At 32.7% G+C, this 19,431-nt stretch overlaps 1 protein-coding gene across 1 annotated transcript in view; it reads left to right on the top strand.

Moving 5' to 3' along the window:
* The window catches only part of LOC124360795 (RYamide receptor-like), a 176,380-nt gene extending 164,976 nt beyond the window's left edge, over window positions 1-11,404 (top strand). The window contains 4 exon segments of the mRNA XM_046814692.1: window positions 6,611-6,679; window positions 8,354-8,533; window positions 8,535-8,608; window positions 11,102-11,404. Coding sequence (XP_046670648.1) covers window positions 6,611-6,679; window positions 8,354-8,533; window positions 8,535-8,608; window positions 11,102-11,324 — 546 coding nt within the window. The 3' untranslated portion in view covers window positions 11,325-11,404.
* The last annotated feature ends 8,027 nt before the right edge of the window (window positions 11,405-19,431 follow it).

Here is a 19,431-nt window from a genome sequence, read left to right on the forward strand (position 1 = left end):
TAGCAATGTAGCGTATAAATAAAATGAAAAACCCCCATTTCGATTATTATTTTTTTTCTTTCTTCTAAGTTAATAGAAATATAAAATAATAAGTGGAAATATGATAAACACCGATAAACAGTTAGTGAGTTCATAAAACCCAGAGATCTAGATATTTAGATAAAGACTATTATAAAACAGCTAAACACATATTATTTTAATCAGGTATTAACAAATTTTATTTTGGTGAAGAACCACGAAGGTAATTTATGTGGAAATCCAACATGGAAGTATTTTAAACTCCATGTGTAAAACTTAGCATTTATTTTATTAGTAATATCAAATTTTCCAAGAATGGAGCTGTATTTAAGATAAAGTACATCAACATTAAAACCAAAAAATAAATGTGAACAAAAGGAATATTTTTAAACAGGTGGTATATATAACGTGAGAAAAGCCGAATAAATAATTTGTTTCCCTGTCTATTTAGCTATACAGGGTTAGTGTTTAAACCCTTACATTTATCACAGTTTCTTTATAATGCTGATAATTAACATTGACTTTAATCACCTAGTACACATATTTTGAAGCCATCAATAATTAATTTAACTTTTTTAATCATGATTACAATAATAAATATACTTCTTTACGGAGCATAATTTAAAAAAAAACCAAAATTACTATAAGCTAACATATAGCAGAATGAAATATATAAACTATCGTTGAACAATAATTACGCAACGTTACGTCTTGTGAGTCAAGTGATCCCTGCAATCATGAAAACAAGTGGTGCTTGGGATGTAAGTGAGCAGTCTCACATGATGCTAGTATAAAGTGGAAGTAATCTCTTACAGGAGGTACACGTTATTAACTAATGGAGACAGGATATAAAATGTACATACGAGCACTTTGATAGGTGTCATTTAGCTGAAATGTTGCTTTCCCCTAAATGATCACTACATAAATTGGATTGGAATAAATAGAACGTAAAAATGGTGCTATAGTGATCTAATTTTGTTTTATATACATTTAGTAACTATTACATAACCTGTGTGTTGTTCTTTTTTTGAGTTTTTCTTGACAATTGCATACGTTATGAATATTAAAATGATTAACACAAATACTTTTAAGTTTGATGAATAAAAATACAAAAATAAAACTCAAATACGTTTTTATGCTCATAGTCATATTGTAAAATAAGACAATGATCATATTTGCATTACTAAAAACAAGGTAGGAGTATCCCACACCATTTGTTGCAAAATAGTTTCGACACATTTCAAGTCTATATATCATATCATGCCCGAGATGTTCAGCGAACCCACAAGCAATCGTACAGAAAAGAATTTGGTCTGCCCCCAATGAAACAGAACAATCTGCCAGTCTACTAAATGGTAGACTTAAATAACGTTCAATCCCAGATAATCATGCAACTTTACCAAACTCTTTCTCGGCTATGCAGGAATAAGTTTTATGCGAGACATAAAATATGGACATTTTTTCAAGGCTTGCAGAAATCCATTGAAGGACAACGCACCATCATCTAACTCGATGTTCCTTATGAAGTAATTAAGTTTCATAATGAATATAAGTCATCACATCGATTCGCTGTGGAAATATCTTGGAGGCAGACAGACAGAAATTTATGTTATCCGTTATTACAGGGAAATAGCTCTGTCATTCCGCTAAAGGTCAGATAATAAGATTTTAAAAGTGCTTGAAGTTTAAAATTCTCTTAGTGGATCTAAAACAGAGATCATTGCCACTCTGGTTGTTAATGACCACTATTACAAAACTGACTAAATGTGATGATGAAAAAGGCATGAACCAATGCGCAGAAATTAAGACAACACTATTTATGTTTAGCAAAAGAACTTACGCCACAACCTTCATTTTACAGTCAGTTTTCATAACTTAGAAACCGATATCTGGCATTAGACTGTTTGTTGTTACTGAGCCACCTGCGTGCCATAACCCGACAAGTCGTTATGGATGGGTTATAAGCGATCATACCCCGCTTTGATCTTGTTTACATAGTCTATGCCAGCTCGTGCAGAAGGCGGCTGAGGGTGCTTTCATGTACCACAACAGGACATATGTGCAAACGCAAATGTTTAGAGCGAATACACAACACGTAAGGTATGAGTTATTCTTTACAAAATATGTTGCCGATTTAAAATATATTTTTTCATCGGGGATTGTTGTTCTAAAATAATATTAAACAATACATCTTCTTGTGATATTTTACGTACGTTTATATCATACCTTAGGTAAAGGTAAGAGTACACAAGATCAAGTTTCATGTAACAAGCATTGCTGAGGTTATATCTAAAACTGAAAGTCTATAGCTCATTTCATTCTTCCGACAGACAATTTTTACACGCCTCCTCTGGAGAAAAGGAAATACTTATGTACGTGTACAACTAAGTGATAGGCTTCAATGAAATAAAAATAAAATAAAAGCAGCACATCAACACTTTACTTATTCAATGATTACATTTGAATTAATGGCAATTCCTTAGATAACGTCAGGTATATAATGTAAGAGAGATTGGTTATATAAAGATATATATAAGCTATATAACTATATATACGCTTTTACTCTAGTGCCTTGGTGTACTCACAGAACTTGTTACTATTATCCAGAATTGCTTTACGTTTTATTTATTCATAAATTTACAAATTTGTTTTTAAAATAACAGGTATAAATATGAGTCGTAGTTTTTCGTTAAGGGAAACAATCAAGTTTCATCTTCTTATGGTTATTTTCTTCCCATTACAATCTATTTAAATTATACAAGGTCGTGGAAGTGTAAATGCTCATTTCCTTTTATAGCAGTACGTAATACCGTCAGACCTAACTCATCCGAACGCACTGTATTCCGGAAGTTACACGACTACAAAAGACTTTGAATTGCCTCTAATCAGTATTTGTTAGTGAATAATCTTTCCACCACAGACATAATGTGAATACTCCTATAGCTTATTTAATAGTTCTTGTTTTCCTGCGTTGTTCTCTGTTGTTGTACTAATATTTTTGTTTATTGCCATTTGTTATTTATTACTACTGTTGTTAAGCTCGACTGTTTGATTTTTCTTTAATATGTTCAGTTCTCATATCGTAATTGCACTGTTGATCTATTGTTATCTTACTTCATACTTTATTATCTGTTACTTGTTACTGTCTATAGTTTATATTGTTACCCTACTCATGTTATTATTAGTATCTTTGTTATTTATGAAAACATTGTTAATTACTTTTGTATTATTATATTTTGTTCAAGCATGCTATCTCTACCATAATATAATCAATTGTAAAAATGGGTTACCGTTGGAAATAAAATAAATAAATAATTGAATATAATAAAACTTTATCAAAACACAGAACTATATACAAATAAGATTTAACCATTATAACTGTTAACGGTAATGTGATTAAAATTATTGTATGTGTTTCTGTCGTTTTCTAGTATCTTAGTTATAACAAAAACGACTCGAACGATCGGATAAGTGAGATGAAGCTGTATTACAATAACCCCAAAATTGGTTTCTATCTAATATATCCTTTTTATCTTTGATGTACACTGCTTGCTCTAATTATTTTATAATTCGAATTGAAAGGAAAAATACCCCTATACGACTGGCGAATAAATTATAAATATAATTAAAAATCATGATCATACATTTAAAGGTAAATCACAAACACAAACAACACAACACAAACGCCAATTGCTGTTGTAAATAAACAAAGAACGTGATTGTTGAAAGCAATATAGTGTTAAATCTATATGTAATGTCCTGTCAACGTTTGAAACCATTTATATTAAATATAATTGCATCCTGCTTTGTATTTACCAGTACAAAGTACAATGAATAATTACCAGTGTTAACCAATTACACAGTACATTGGATATCAGTAGAGATATTTATGTTAGTTGGCACTTAATAGAAGGTCCTACTCCAACGTGTATGCGAACATATTTCTGTATGTATTGTTTCCTCTTTGTCGGAATACCAGCAAATAGAGTTACTTATTTAAAATTGCACCTATACAATTAAATATTTTCCAAACTTTCAATAATTTAATAAATAAATTAATTAATAAATGTGTACACATTTACGCACCGAGAACAAATTTACAATTCATTTCACAGCTTGAGGTTCAAATAAAATTTGGATTATTTACTACGTGTTTCTCAACCTACAGATAGAAACCCGAACAACTGTGCACGGATATATAAAAATTAACGAGCCAACATACCTATCATACGATAACAATAACAGAAGGTCTTTTCAAAAATATTTTTATTTATCACAACATTTTCAATCTGTTTGGTTTGAAATTAGGCTAATAGCCAACAAAAAAACTTTAACAAGAGAAAGTTTTCAGTTTAGGATAATTTTTTCTTTAACAGAATGAAAAAAAAACCTTGGATGACAGTAAAGATATATTGTTGAGAAATTTTATTGTGGATTTTAGTATTTCTCTTGTCCATCAGCGCATGTGACATACTAGAAAACTGTGTTACTAAGACAAAAAGAGCATCTGGAGCGTTACTGGCTTTTGGTTATTGTGAAAGTTTTCTATCTGTCCGCCACTGCAACGATTATTGAGCTATTTAATACGGTATAAAATATAGACTTAAACTTGCCAATGGCGTAGTATAGCAGGTACGGCGGTTATAGCGAGATAATCGAATCAAGCAACGACAGCGTGGCTGCTGCTTGGATGGGTGACCGCTGAGCGATCCTGTCCAAAGCAAAGCAGTCCGCCTGAACTGGCCAAGGTTTAGAAGTCACCTTTAAGCAGGTGGTCTCCAGGTTAAGTGGTACACAGAGCTTTTTAACCCTAATGTCAACTGGTAAAATAATAAATTGTTTAATGTTTTAACTTGTTATACCAAATAATGTTTGCTTACTCTGAATATAACGTGTTGCAGCAATTGTTCAGAAATAAAAATGTATTTCAACATTTCTCGGATAGGTAAAACTGCATGGTTTGTATTTTACTTATCGTTTCCAATCTCGTTACCTAAAACTATGGACTCTTGAAACTTATTTTTACGTACTGTTCTTCACTGCTATAATATATTTTATTGCCTCCAGTAAGTAATAAGGAGCTAAGCAATAAAGTTATATGATAAGGCTGTTTTTATGGAAACTACACGCGGAAAGATAAACTAAACATTAAACGAGGTTTGGTATGAAGCCAAAGGAACGTTAATTTACTTTTTGTTAGCACGGCTATCCTCTATATTCCCGAGACTGGTTTTTCCGGAGTCGACAGGATAATAAAGTCAAGGTGGTAAGAAGAGATGCTAGCGCAATAAACAGTGCCATTTAAGGATTTAATCCTTAAACGGCTAAAATGTTATAACATGGCAATATTTTCAAATGATTACATTAAAGAATCCTTCTCGTAGGAGCATGTATATTTGACATAAATACACCAACAAATTTATCTTAAGGTTTACTTACAACGAATTCCCTTGATAATAAACGCAGTTTTAAACTCCTTTGCTATGGAATGTATTAAACGTCTTTCATGTAAATATTTTAAACTGTAATCTATATTCAGTCGTGTCAAAAACAGATGGAAAACTGACTCACTCTAGTGGCTCATGTGAAATGATTTGATTGCGCTTGAATAATATAATAACTTTGAATCTTAGAGTAAATTTGTTGTTTATTTAATTTCGCTTATAAAGAAAAAAAATTACATTATAATGCTCTACCACGATTTAGAAACCTGCCTAAACATCCTAAGGCACTCAACTGTGCACCTCGTGAGACAATGGGAATACCTATTCGCGTGCATTAAACTATATGTTCTAGGCTAGGTGTCAATGATGTTAAAACGATGGAAAGAGTTTATTTTTATGTTCTTTATCACCCAATTTCCTTGGATTTCTTCAGAGGCATTTAAAATCGAGTATTTAAGTCTGTGACAGTGCCAGATTCCAGACGCTGATCTAATTGATCATGTTATACGGTATTAAATTAATATTTTCTGGCACCGTTGTTTTTTTATGATTACAAATACAGTTTAAATTGTGCAATAACTTAAAGGCCCCGTTCAAGCGTCCATATCTCTTTCAAAATGATTAAATCGGTTACAACCCATATGTGCTGAGAGAAATTTCAAATATTCGTTGCTCAGAAAATATTATATACCAATCTATATAGTGCTGATGTGGTAACATTTTATTTAGTACAGATACATTACTGTTATTGGTTTTATAGTAATACTCAATCAACCGATAACTGTTTCCAAAATATGGACATATATTTGTAGGAGGAATAAAGTAGTATGGCATAATAACATGCATTAAATAATTATTTTTATCTAAACTATTTTTCCTGCACAGCCTTGAAAGTATTCCATTGTAACTGAAACTATCTAATATTGTTATCGTAGGTTCATGACAGGAAAACATTCAAAGTGTGAAGTGAAAGCTTCCAATTTAAACTCAAACTGTGAATAATCTTGTTGACAGACAGACCGACACAAATTTCTTCCAGCACCTACAATATTAGCGTCATTAAACTAAATTTCTACATTTACTACTTCTTCATCTATGTTTCAGCAAATCATTAGGAAAGTGTAACACTTGTGACATGTGTGTTCCAGATGATCAAGATGATGGTGGTCGTAGTTGTAGTCTTTACGGTTTGTTGGTTACCACTAAACGTACTAAATGTGAGTATAATCATTATTTATTGAATATAAATAAGTTTTACTGTACTTTTTCTATAAAATATCAATTTTAACAACGTATATACATATGTTTTTTTATCTAAAATTATGACAGCCACATGTAAACAAATATCTTATCGATGGAACTATTTAGTAAAATTACAAATTATAAACATTAAAGATGGCATTTGAACACATGATATTTTGGAATTTGAATAGTGCAGGTTTTATTATTCGCTATTCAATATGTAATTTGTCGTATAAAATAATAAATTAACTATACGCTTTTTATTGAAATGGATTGTCTAATTTTGTGATTTTTACTAATAATTTATTTATTTTCATTGTTGTTTCATAGTTTTGCTTATGGTTGTTGCAAGGATATGGAAAATAGGGTGAAACTTTGGTATAGGACATAAATTAATTTCTGTTTTACACATTCTAGTAGTTTATACACATTAGAAATTTGTCTTTTTATGTGAGAAGTAAATACAGTATGCAAAGTTTTATTTAGCTAGGAACACATATTGAGGTTCCGTGAAAGCCACCTTTCTATACCTTTACATGTGTATTGGATATTTCTGCTAGCGGGGGAGAGCAAGAGAGCGGGGTATCGGTCCCTGGAGTTAATTGCTGTTTTTATAGCTTGCATTCCATTGTCTCGTCCTTAAACTTATGGCTTGTGCAGATAGTACGGTACATCAGCTCTGTATCGGATTTTGAATTGGACTGCCAGTTTTATTATTTTCCTATTACTGTCCCACCGTATTCTAAAAAAGCAACATATCGCTCTTTTTCTCTTGGATGTTACAGCTAGTGAGGGAGAGCAACCCTATTATCAGGTCTTGGACTGGACTGCCGTTTTCATGGTTTGCCTTCCTTTGGCTCGCCATGTCCTACAGATGCTACAACACTGTCATATACTGTTGGATGTTACAGCTAGTGAGGGAGAGCAACCCTAGTATCAGCTCTTGGAGTGGACTGCCGTTTTTATGGTTTGCCTTCCACTGGCTCGCCATGTCCCACACATCCTACAACCCTGTCATATACTGTTGGATGTTACAGCTAGTGTGGGAGAGCAACCCTAGTATCAGCTCTTGGAGTGGACTGCCGTTTTCATGGTTTGCCTTCCTTTGGCTCGCCATGTCCCACACATCCTACAACCCTGTCATATACTGTTGGATGTTACAGCTAGTGTGGGAGAGCAACCCTAGTATCAGCTCTTGGAGTGGACTGCCGTTTTTATGGTTTGCCTTCCACTGGCTCGCCATGTCCCACACATCCTACAACCCTGTCATATACTGTTGGATGTTACAGCTAGTGTGGGAGAGCAACCCTAGTATCAGCTCTTGGAGTGGACTGCCGTTTTTATGGTTTGCCTTCCACTGGCTCGCCATGTCCCACACATCCTACAACCCTGTCATATACTGTTGGATGTTACAGCTAGTGTGGGAGAGCAACCCTAGTATCAGCTCTTGGAGTGGACTGCCGTTTTCATGGTTTGCCTTCCTTTGGCTCGCCATGTCCCACACATCCTACAACCTGTCATATACTGTTGGATGTTACCAGCTAGTGTGGGAGAGCCTAGTATCAGCTCTTGGAGTGGACTGCCGTTTTTATGGTTTGCCTTCCACTGGCTCGCCATACAACCCTGTCATATACTGTTGGATGTTACAGCTAGTGTGGGAGAGCAACCCTAGTATCAGCTCTTGGAGTGGACTGCCGTTTTTGTGGTTTGCCTTCCATTGGCACGCCATGTCCCACACATGCTACAACCCTGTCATATACTGTTGGATGTTACAGCTAGTGTGGGAGAGCAACCCTAGTATCAGCTCTTGGAGTGGACTGCCGTTTTTTGTGGTTTGCCTTCCATTGGCTCGCCATGTCCCACACATGCTACAACCCTGTCATATACTGTTGGATGAACTCCCGGTAACTAAAGCCTTAGTAATATCTAAGCTCCTAGATTAGTATTGAAGTGACGATTTTACAAACAAACAGGGTTTAAATAAAAAGTTTACTAGTACTTTGTAAAATCCTTTATTTTATGGGTTTATATGTGTTAAATTCCTACAAAAAGCTTTATAATTTAGCAATAATGCTCTATTTTTAGTTTAAGAATTATAATGGAAAAATGAAATAATGAACATAACAGTTTTATATTTTAGCTGTAGTTTGTACCAGTGTTTCATAGACTATGATTCCAGTGGAATTGAAATAAAAGGTTAGGAAAAAGTAAAATGGGTAAAAGTTCATAAATAATAATTAATATTAATTACTATTTTATTATAATATATAATAAAGGTTTCCCATAATAATCTGAAAATACCATTGCGACGGCAATTAATGGATTGATTCAATGTAATTAAACAATTTGGTGCGTAAGTCATTTTATACAGGGATGGTATGAATATTTATCATATACCATATAGCAAAACTTTTCATATTTTATTTCGTATAAGACATAAACAGATTTTATGAAATATAATATAAAAAATATATTTTTATACTATTTCAGTGTTATCGAAATGTTTAGTTTTTAGTTGTTAAAAAATTCTGTATGATAATAAAATTTGTTAAAGCTTTTTTTCGTATCTTCTCGCTTACCTCAGAGTAAAAATTAGCATTGATTCCAATGCTCAGAATTAAATGTATATTGACATAATCATATATATCTCACATAAAGTCATTACTTTAGTACTGTGTTCAGTTTTATTTCTCATCATTTTCCGCATACAATGAATATAATCTTAATAAACATAATGGTAAAACTATTGACAAGTTTATACAAAATAAAAATTGTAATTCTTTAATTGAATTTAAGTAATAAAATTATATAAATAACGATAGTTACATTCTTTTAACGAAAATCCCGTAGCAAACTGTTCTAGAGTTATTTAGTTTTTAATAATGTTACTCGTTTTTCGTTAAGATAGCTTATTTAGTTCAATTTTCATTAGAAGGATATATACTTATTTTACTAGTAAATAAATATATGTGATATTACATTAGTATTTTGGACGCCACAAGGGTTAATGCCTTAGTGAAACGCTAAAATGCTTTTAACACACTAAATTCGTGTCCCTTGAGATCTTTTTCGTGTTTTCTGATCAACAAATCAAAGTGAAGACTACTTGACAAGGAGCCAGAGAACTTATTCTTAGTCTCCCTCGCCCTATTTGTCAACGCCTTTTCGGAGCCCAAGAGCCGTAAATCCTGTCACCAGATGTACACAAGACGTTTCTCTTTAATACGTAGATTCAAAGTTTTATACGACACTTCCGAATGATTTTATTCTAATCCTTCCGCAAACTAATAAATATTACAATATGAAACGTGATTATGTGGCTTATAAAAATATCGATGTACAATAATATTAAAAGTATAACAACTTGCTCATTTATGTATCACATTAGTTTTTAAAAATCTATCAATTCGTTAGTATGTCTTGTCATAACAACTTTTTATCAAAATACATCATATCTCTTAAAGTAAGATATATGTTATAAAATTATAAATTACATTTACGTATTTCATTCATTTTTATGTATTACTATTTACCTGATATTCACGTTGTCATACATAGCATTTAAAAGTGTGAAACTATATTAGTGAAATTTTTTTTAAATAAAACACTTTTCACTTAAGACAAGTGGTTTAGAAAACACTTCACTGCATTTAATTCCTAAAGGAACTATGTGTTTGGTTCCGGAGTGACAGGATATTCACGATCGGTAAGGTTTTTGGTAGGGGTGCTTTTGTTGAGACTCCTTGAGGAGGAATAGCGGTCTATGTAGCTCTGTAATGTCATTATGGAATAAGAGGAGCTTAATTCTTTTCTAGCCTTTACCATTCAAAGCGGCTATCAACAGCCTTTAACACTAAGGGAACCCCACCCATTCCAACAGGTATCCTCCGCAGTAAAAAAGGAATGTTTATAAACCCTATTACCCTAATATCTCATTATTCGTCGTAGTGATGTGCCAATTCAGGACATCTATGTGAACACTTCTGGGGGTAGTATGATAACTTAAGAAAGTAGATGACAAATCAGACTAGAACCACGCAGATGCCATCCTGCTTTTTGTCATACGGAAATCTCAATGGAACATGTTTATATGAGGTTTCTATTGTTAATAATTGTTGGCCATCTAAACAGGGGTGACTTAAATAGAACCAAGATTAGCGTTGGTTAGTAATTTCCTTATTAAAAACGAAATGTTATGGACCACAGTTAGAAAAGGATTTTCAGGTTTTCGAGTAAACCCTGTGTCTCATAGTCCTGTTGTATTTGACCACAAAATAATGTATATCTTGAGCTTGACTTTTGCAGGTTTCGTGATGGTTTTCCGTGCGGCTCTGCGACTCTCGCAGCCCAAGATTGTGACGGACCATAGGCTAATCACTTGGGCTTGACTGATGCAGGTTCCGCGCCGGTTTCAGTACAGTCCTGCACATTTTCCCGAACAAGTACCAAGGAGCCCACTCACAGCACGAGCACTCCGTACTTCACCGCTTCAACACCTCCACGACCTACTTGAGCTCCCGCCGCGAGCCCAACCAGTCGCTCAAGTCCGTCTCCCTGAGCGAGCGGAACACCCTGTACAAGAGCAAGAGCGCTGTCCACTACCGAGACAACCAGATGTAGACCAAATCCTAGGTGTAAGTTTTTTATGTGAACTATGTGTAAATATTGTATTAATAAATAAATTATTTTGAATTCCTTTTTGTATGTAGTTTTATTCCCATCCTCGGTTTTATACTTATAACAGTTTAATAGTTTGATTTTCCTCTTGCAAACGTTTCACATTTCTTTACATACTTTTCTCATGTATGAATTCTCAAACTGCATATACATTTTTTATATAATAGGAGGACTTTAACTGCAGAAAAAGATAGTTACAAGAACAAAAGCTGCAATAAAAATATAGAATCACCTGTTAAACAATTCGCGTCATAAATACAACTTTTTTTTATAAATTGCAAAGAATTCAATTTACTTTCCATACTGTTTTATCGTGCCTTCTAAGATTTCAAGAAGGTGACCCTGACGGTTGACGAAATTTATTATTATATACCGCATCCTAAGCATTGTAGAGCAAGCCTTCATTATCTCTCAGTTTATTAAAAAAAAGGATTGTTACTGTACGTTGAGTAACATATCTTATAGTCTAGATGCTTAAGGTGTTCTTTAAATACAGGATACAGGATGTTATCATGATAAAGTTAGATTGTCAGCTACACTAGTTTATTGATGCTCGAAATCAAATGTTATTAAAAGAGTTAAAAATATTTAAAAAGATTAATTATGAGAATATTTTATATTTTTCATAGCTTATATATGCTGTAAATCGTCCGTAAGACACACAAATATTATTTGCTACATCGCCATAGAATTAGGTAAAGAGGCTGAAAGTTTCAAACGTAAGAGTCTGTTTCGGTATGGTTGACACTTACATAGCACATTTACACATATCCATCCGTTGGTTTAAGTGTATAGAGCTATGTAAAATATTATTTGAGATGGAATTGCAGTTTCTTATTTTAACACCTTATAATAGTATGCTATTTATTTCGTCTTTCACCAAAATTAGCGTATTTGACGAATAATTCTTATGGAAAATTAACCTTAAGAGACATGAGGTTGTGTGCTTATACAATACAGATTGAATCGGCTCCTGGAATATTATAGTTTGAAATATCGGCCATTCATAGGAACTGTTTTATAACACAATACTGCTACCATCGCACAGTTAACATTGAAGTCGTAGGATTCTTTAGTAATTTAAACTAAACTTACTCTATTCTGGTACACATTTAAATATCTCTTAAAGTTTCAAAACGGGAGCTGTAAATATTTCGGAAATCGTTAATTTTGCTGTAAAACTGGTGGCTTCGATATTTTATAAGTGAGTCTTATAAAAGCTGATACGAGTTCATTTAATATTTTATAAAACGAGCTTTAATGCAAATTCATTTATTTAAATATTCAAAACATGAAAATTTATATAGATTTATATAGTTTTTGGATATTTTGCAGTAAAGATAATTAATTTAAAATATATAATGCAGTTAGATTTTACATTTATAGCCTAAATAGTTCTAGACTATGAATCCCAATAGACCAGTTGTACAATATATTGCATTTTTGTAATACTAGAATGATCTTATTAAATCAAAAAGACCAAAATATTTAACATTGAATGATTTATCGTAGCAACAAATTTGCCATCAGTATTGATATATTATGTTTGATTTGATATATCAAGAATATATCTTCACATAAAACACACCTCGACACGTGTATAAAGATAGAAAAGAAACATCCTTTTACATCCCGTCAAGTACCTTGTTACTCGCGGTATCGTTTTTGTTTCCCAGAGCTATATCGTACTGGACCTGCATTGAATACATATTTATTAGGATTCATGGAAAATTGAATTATGAATACAAATGTTCCGGAAAAGCGCACTTTGTATCAAAGCTGATATACCACGTTGTATTGCTGATATCGCAGGGAAAAATATAAAGAAATCTTTTATACAGGGTGGAAAAAAAGTATGGAAAACGCTTTCACTAATTTTGTATGGCTTCACTTATACAAATTAAATTTTGTACATCACCACTTGTATTAAGAACCTAGTTTTTGACACCAGTGGGGACCATTTTATCTTTTCAGGGGAACGGCCCGTGAGGAGTCGGACGAAAATCTTAAATGTAAGCATAGGCCGAGTTTGGTATCAAATTAAAGGTCTAGTAAAGAGAAAAACTCATTACCGCAAACCGCACTTAAAAAGGTTGACCCTATCCAGAGAACGGGCCGTTTGAATTTCATAAGTAAACGTTTGATTAATTATTACTTCTCCGCAATTTCACAGTCTCAAGTAAACTGTTCTGACTGAAAATTACACTTTATGGAACACAATTATCCAAAAGAATTAAATTAAAAATTATCTATGTATTACAAAAAATAACCATACCTTTTAAATGAGGTGCTCAAACTGCTCTCCGAACACTTGTTGGCAATGAGCTAGTCTATTACAAAAAAACCTACTGCAGTCACATTTTGAAGCATCTCGGGTGTAATTCTTCTTGCTTCTTCTAATAAACGATTTGTCAGCTCCTCAATGTTGGCTGGTTTAGTTTTATACACATTATCTTTTAAGAAGCCCCACAAAAAGAAATCTAGTGGATTAAGATCCGGTGACCTAGCCGGCCACTCAAACGGTACCCCTGCGACCAATCCAACGGTTAGGGAAACACTTCATCTAACAGATTGCGCACCCGCAAATAGTAATGGGGCGGTGCTCCATCTTGCTGAAACCATACTGCATTAAAATTTGCCCCAAGAAGAGCACGCACTGCTGCAAAATGTTATTTGTCAACATATTGAAATAAATTTCGCCTGTTAGATTTCCATCTATCACAAACGGTCCTACAATGTCATTGTTTATTATTCCAGCCCACATATTCACTTTCTGAGGCCTTTGTGTGTGGCCTTCTATCATCCAGTGTGGATTATGGTCGACCCAGTAATGGCAATTATGCCTATTAACTTGTCAATTAACAAAGAATGTAACTTCATCTGAAAAAAATAATCAAACTTAAAAAAATTTTGAATTTCGTCACACTTTCTCATCATTATTTCGCAAAAATTCAGTCCTTCGATCAAAATCATCCTCTGCAAGTTCTTGGGTTAGGGTTACTTTAAAAGGGTGATACTTGTTTTTGTGTAAAACATTCAACACTGAGGTATGGCTCATATCAAGATCTTCTGCAGCCACTCTGGCCGGTGGTGCTGGGATTTTCAACAAAATGTTTGGAGTACATCCAAAGATTTTTGTTCATTTGTTGCCGATTTAGGCCTGCCACTTCTTTCGCGATCTTTGACTGTTCTAGTTTCTTCAAATCTTTAACACTTTTGACTTATAATTGGGGGTCTATTAAGAAAAGTGTCATTAAACAAATGCGCTGTTTCTTCATAGGGACGAACTAGATATCCATACCCACGCATCATAAGTAGCGTGATTCTCTCAAACTCACTAAGTGACATTGCTTTTAAAACTAGTAGAATAAAATGTAAACACTTAAGTAAAAAAAAATTATAACTATCGCAGTACCTTCTAGTGAAGACTTTCAACTTTATCTTACGTGGACGAAATTATAACGTAGACTAAAAACCAAGCTGATATTTAAAAATACAAAACTGTGGAGTTTTACTGTGACAGTACTGTTTGTATTGCCTAAACCAGTTTATGTTTGCCTGAGATAAAAGGGCTGGAGGGACTGGACCTTGACCTCATGTTGATAAGGAGTTAGGTGGTAATATTGAATACTCTCAGTTTCTTGAAGACAAGACAGGAAAACCCCTATTTACTGGAAGACAAGACAGGAAAACCCCTATTTACTGTTATCCAACAAATGTAGAGGTAAACAGAATAATTTTTTTGTTGGAAATTGTTTTTCAGATTTACATAACCGACTAAAAGTAAATTAGTTACTTCACAAGACTAAATTACTAAATTTCTTTGTCATAAAATTCATACGGCCCGTACTCTGGATAGGGTCAACCTTTTTAAGTGCGGTTTTGCGGTAATGAGTTTCTCTTTACTAGACCTTTAATTTGATACCAAAACTCGGCCTATGCTTACATTTAAGATTTTCGTCGACTCCTCACGGGCCGTCCCCCCCTGAAAAGATAAAATGTCCCCACTGGTGTCAAAAAACTAGGTTCTTAATACAAGTGGTGATGTACACAAATTTAATTTGTATAAGTGAAGCCATACAAAATTAGTGAAAGCGTTTCCATACTTTTTTTCCACCCTGTATATATATCTTAAGTATTTTTCATTTTTCCTTGAAATATTGAGGAATAAACAAGAGTCACGTTTATTATTCTATTTATTTATTCTTAAAATTCGGATACATAAAATTGAAATTTTAAGATATACCATGCGCCTCAAAGGGTATTCCATGGACAAGGATGGAGAGATAGAAGAGTTGTATAATAGTATAAAGCGATTTCAGTATTTTATCGCTTTGTTTTAATTAATCTGGAACATTTCACCGTCTCCAACAGTGAAGTTATAATCAGCTTTCAACATCAAGATATTTCAGCTTATCTAGGATCAACACTCAATATTAGATAAACACTTGTAATTTGAATGCTTTGAATGAAAACAAAGGATACCCCACATTTACATTTACTTTGAGAGCCTAGGCCTTCAACACATTTTATAAATTAGTAGATAAAGTGGTTCAAAACTGACAGTATGAAGCAATTTAAAAGTTTAAACGCAATACAACTCAATGTCAGTTTTGATAGTCAACTTGCAACGCTTTCAAACGTCTATTACGTGATTAAACTTCATGATTACCATGCGAGCTTCAAGACAGTGTCACATAAAAGTATTTTTGAATACCAACATTATTCACAAACACTGTATAAATGCATGTATAAATAACAAATTCTTTAATAAAGCTATATTTAGAGTTTCAAACTGAAATAAAACCATCATTCTTGAAAGAGAAAGATATTTTTATTGTAATTCAACATTTAAGTAGAATACTACTCGAGCTACTTGAAAAACGTATATTGGGACACCTTAATATAGGTTAAACATAACCTAGTTTTATATTAAATAGTTTTTAAAATGAAAACTTTCTTAATTGGATAAAAAACACTATAAATAATTAAACATTAGTATTGTGCAAAAGCGCATTTTTTCCTTTCGTACTCGGTTATAAATTGAGTGTTTAATAAAAGTTAATGAAAATTCATGTAGAGCGTTTTAAATTTACTGAGGAATTTCGTAACAAAATTTTATTCACGCCCAAAGAATGGCATCAGAGGATACAACGTATATTGAACAGTTTTAAAAGTATTCCCATCACTGGCTTTAGGATTTAGGTTTTATTAAGGAAACTCTTTTTGACTATCCATTAACTATACTACATATTACACTATCCTTTAAACAAATATATTCTACCAATTTTTACATATTTTTCCTTTTATTTAACTTTATTTAACCCTAAAATTTTACTACTTTGGTGTTTAACCAATATTTATTTTTAATAGAAATGTTTGCAATTTTGATATGTGATCTATATCTACTCTTAAATACTTAACATATTACTTTTATTGTTTATATGTAAAATCTTAGGTTTTTTTTATATAGACACTATTTCAGATATATTACAGGATACATGTAATACTACTAAAATAAGATTGAATTGACTTATTATGCTATCTGTCAATTTTGTTAGGTAGTTCTTACTTGATCAGTTTAGATAAGTTAAATTAGTGGGGATGAATACCTTCAGGAAAAGAAATAATTGCAACATCAAGTTGATTCTATAAGTCACGTATTTACTTAAGTTAAAATTACTTTTTAGTTAAATTTAAATGGAAATACGTTAGTTAAATATATAACTGTTTAAAATTAATAATTTGTCAGTCATATAGTTAACGGTGCATAGATTATACTAATGAATACAAAATAACTATATGCATGAGATTAGAACGGCTCAAACACCTGGTGTGGATGTGGTAACCACTGCATTAGCGCTTACCTGATACCCCTGCATTTAGTATGCCATGTCATGTAAAGCCACATAACGATCTCACTTAGTAATTCTCGTGTAGTTTGAACGTAATGATGGGGAACATTGAAACGATCTACCCTCTAACCACATCTTACATGAAATCAATGCTTGCTGAAGTATATGATTGCATATTCAATCTTCCATTTAATAAATACGTGCAGGGAGAGTAAATATTGGTAAAATTGAAATTTTATTGCAGATTTATATGATACAGTAAATCTGTGTTTTTTCCTTTCGTCATCCTGCGTAAGGAGGAGACAAGTACGTTTCTGTGAGGATGCTTACAAAACTTTGATTCTATAGCTCATTATATTCTTAAGATGTTCAGTAGACAGATATAGAGACAGACATTTGTACAGAAAATACATTTTGACATTCGGCAGACCCAAGAAAACGATATTAGCCTTAGAGATAGAAAGGGCTTTGATGACGCTCAGCCGAATTCCATGGTTGGACATCACTATCATAGAATTCATTCTTGTTTACGTAAAAAGTTTTAGTGTCATGAAAAATTTAAAAATATTTTTTTAGATACCTTGCAATAAGATACCTTCACTATTTTGATTATTTAGTTATGTTTCTGTAAAAAACAATGTGCTGAAATATAAAAATCATTTCATCAACTTTTAATATTGACTTTTCAATAAATTATTTTTTTTATTTTTAATATATAAATAAAAAGGGCACGTGATAGAATCTCATATAAATTTGGAAATTTTGTTTACACATTTATTTATTTATTGTGCTATTTTCTCGATGCCATAATGGTTACCCATACGACCAATGTAACAGTATTCGCAAAACCCCATTGAGTGACAAAAACATCATACAACTCAGTGGTGCTATATATAGCTTTAGTCAGCTCGTTTTTGAACTATCGTAGTGGCCTTTGCTGACGCTCATCCGTAAACCATGGATTATTTACTTCAGCTAGCAGACTTAATAAATGCAATGAAAACATAGGCTATAATTAAAGATTTAGTTTTTTTTATTTTTTCATATAGCACGTATGAAACTTTATTATAAGCTTATTCACATTGTTATATTTATAAATATATATATATATATATATATATAAATGTTTTAGTCATATAAGGATAATCATCCCCGATTAGGCTAATTATAGTTAAGAAAATTGAACTTTCCTTGAAAATAGTTTAGGATACCATGCAACTATATTTCATTTAGCTGCCTATAGATTGAATTTGCGATTGCCTTTGTACACATAATGGCAGTCCCCCCCCACCCCCCCCCCCCCCCACCCCCCCCCCCCCCCACCCCCCCCCCCCCCCACCCCCCCCCCCCCCCACCCCCCCCCCCCCCCACCCCCCCCCCACATAACTGATAAATTTTTTTTTTCCCACTCTTTCGTAATAAAAAACGTAAACGAGTTTAAATATAATAATTAATTATAAATGTAAGTTTTTTTATACAGTTTTTCTTTGCTTTATTTAGTATCATTAAGGTCATCTTTGAAAAATATTAGACTCCTAACAAATATGACATGCAAGAAAAGGGTTAAAATACATCCTAATATCTGATTGGATAGAAAATAGATAAATAACAAAATTATAATGGTATTGCTATTGTTTAGTACATGATTTCTAGCTATAGTTTTAACACAAAAATTAAATATTTTACGGGTTTAGTATTGGAATACAATATTTATATTAAATATTTTAAGCTTAAGAAAAGAAAATCTATATCCTCGACAGAATTTCTTGGATCTTTTTCATATACTATTTGTGGAAAAAACTATTATTATGATGCATATGTCTGTATGAGTGATTGGTTCTTTAGATCTGTTTAAAATGAAATAACAATAAATCCGATACTAAATTAATGCTACTTGGTTGCAAGGATCCAGGAATAATCTTCTTCACTTTTTATTTGCATCTTGCTTAAAACATGTTGATTAATTATTTTTCTTAATACACACCTAACACACTTTTTTCAACGGTTTCTTTGAGACTCAATTATGATCCATTTGAAGAAGAAAGTTGTGTACCGGATTTACACAAAACTACCAAAGTACGTCTCGGTAATGGCTCTAACCACTCCGGCTCGATTCCGAAAATCAGACATATATTTCACTTGGTTACACGAAAATGTAATTAATAGTGACTTGAGGAAAGTACTAATGGTCACTG

Source organism: Homalodisca vitripennis, chromosome 4, assembly GCF_021130785.1.
Source record: "Homalodisca vitripennis isolate AUS2020 chromosome 4, UT_GWSS_2.1, whole genome shotgun sequence".
Taxonomy (NCBI): Eukaryota; Metazoa; Arthropoda; class Insecta; order Hemiptera; family Cicadellidae; genus Homalodisca; species Homalodisca vitripennis.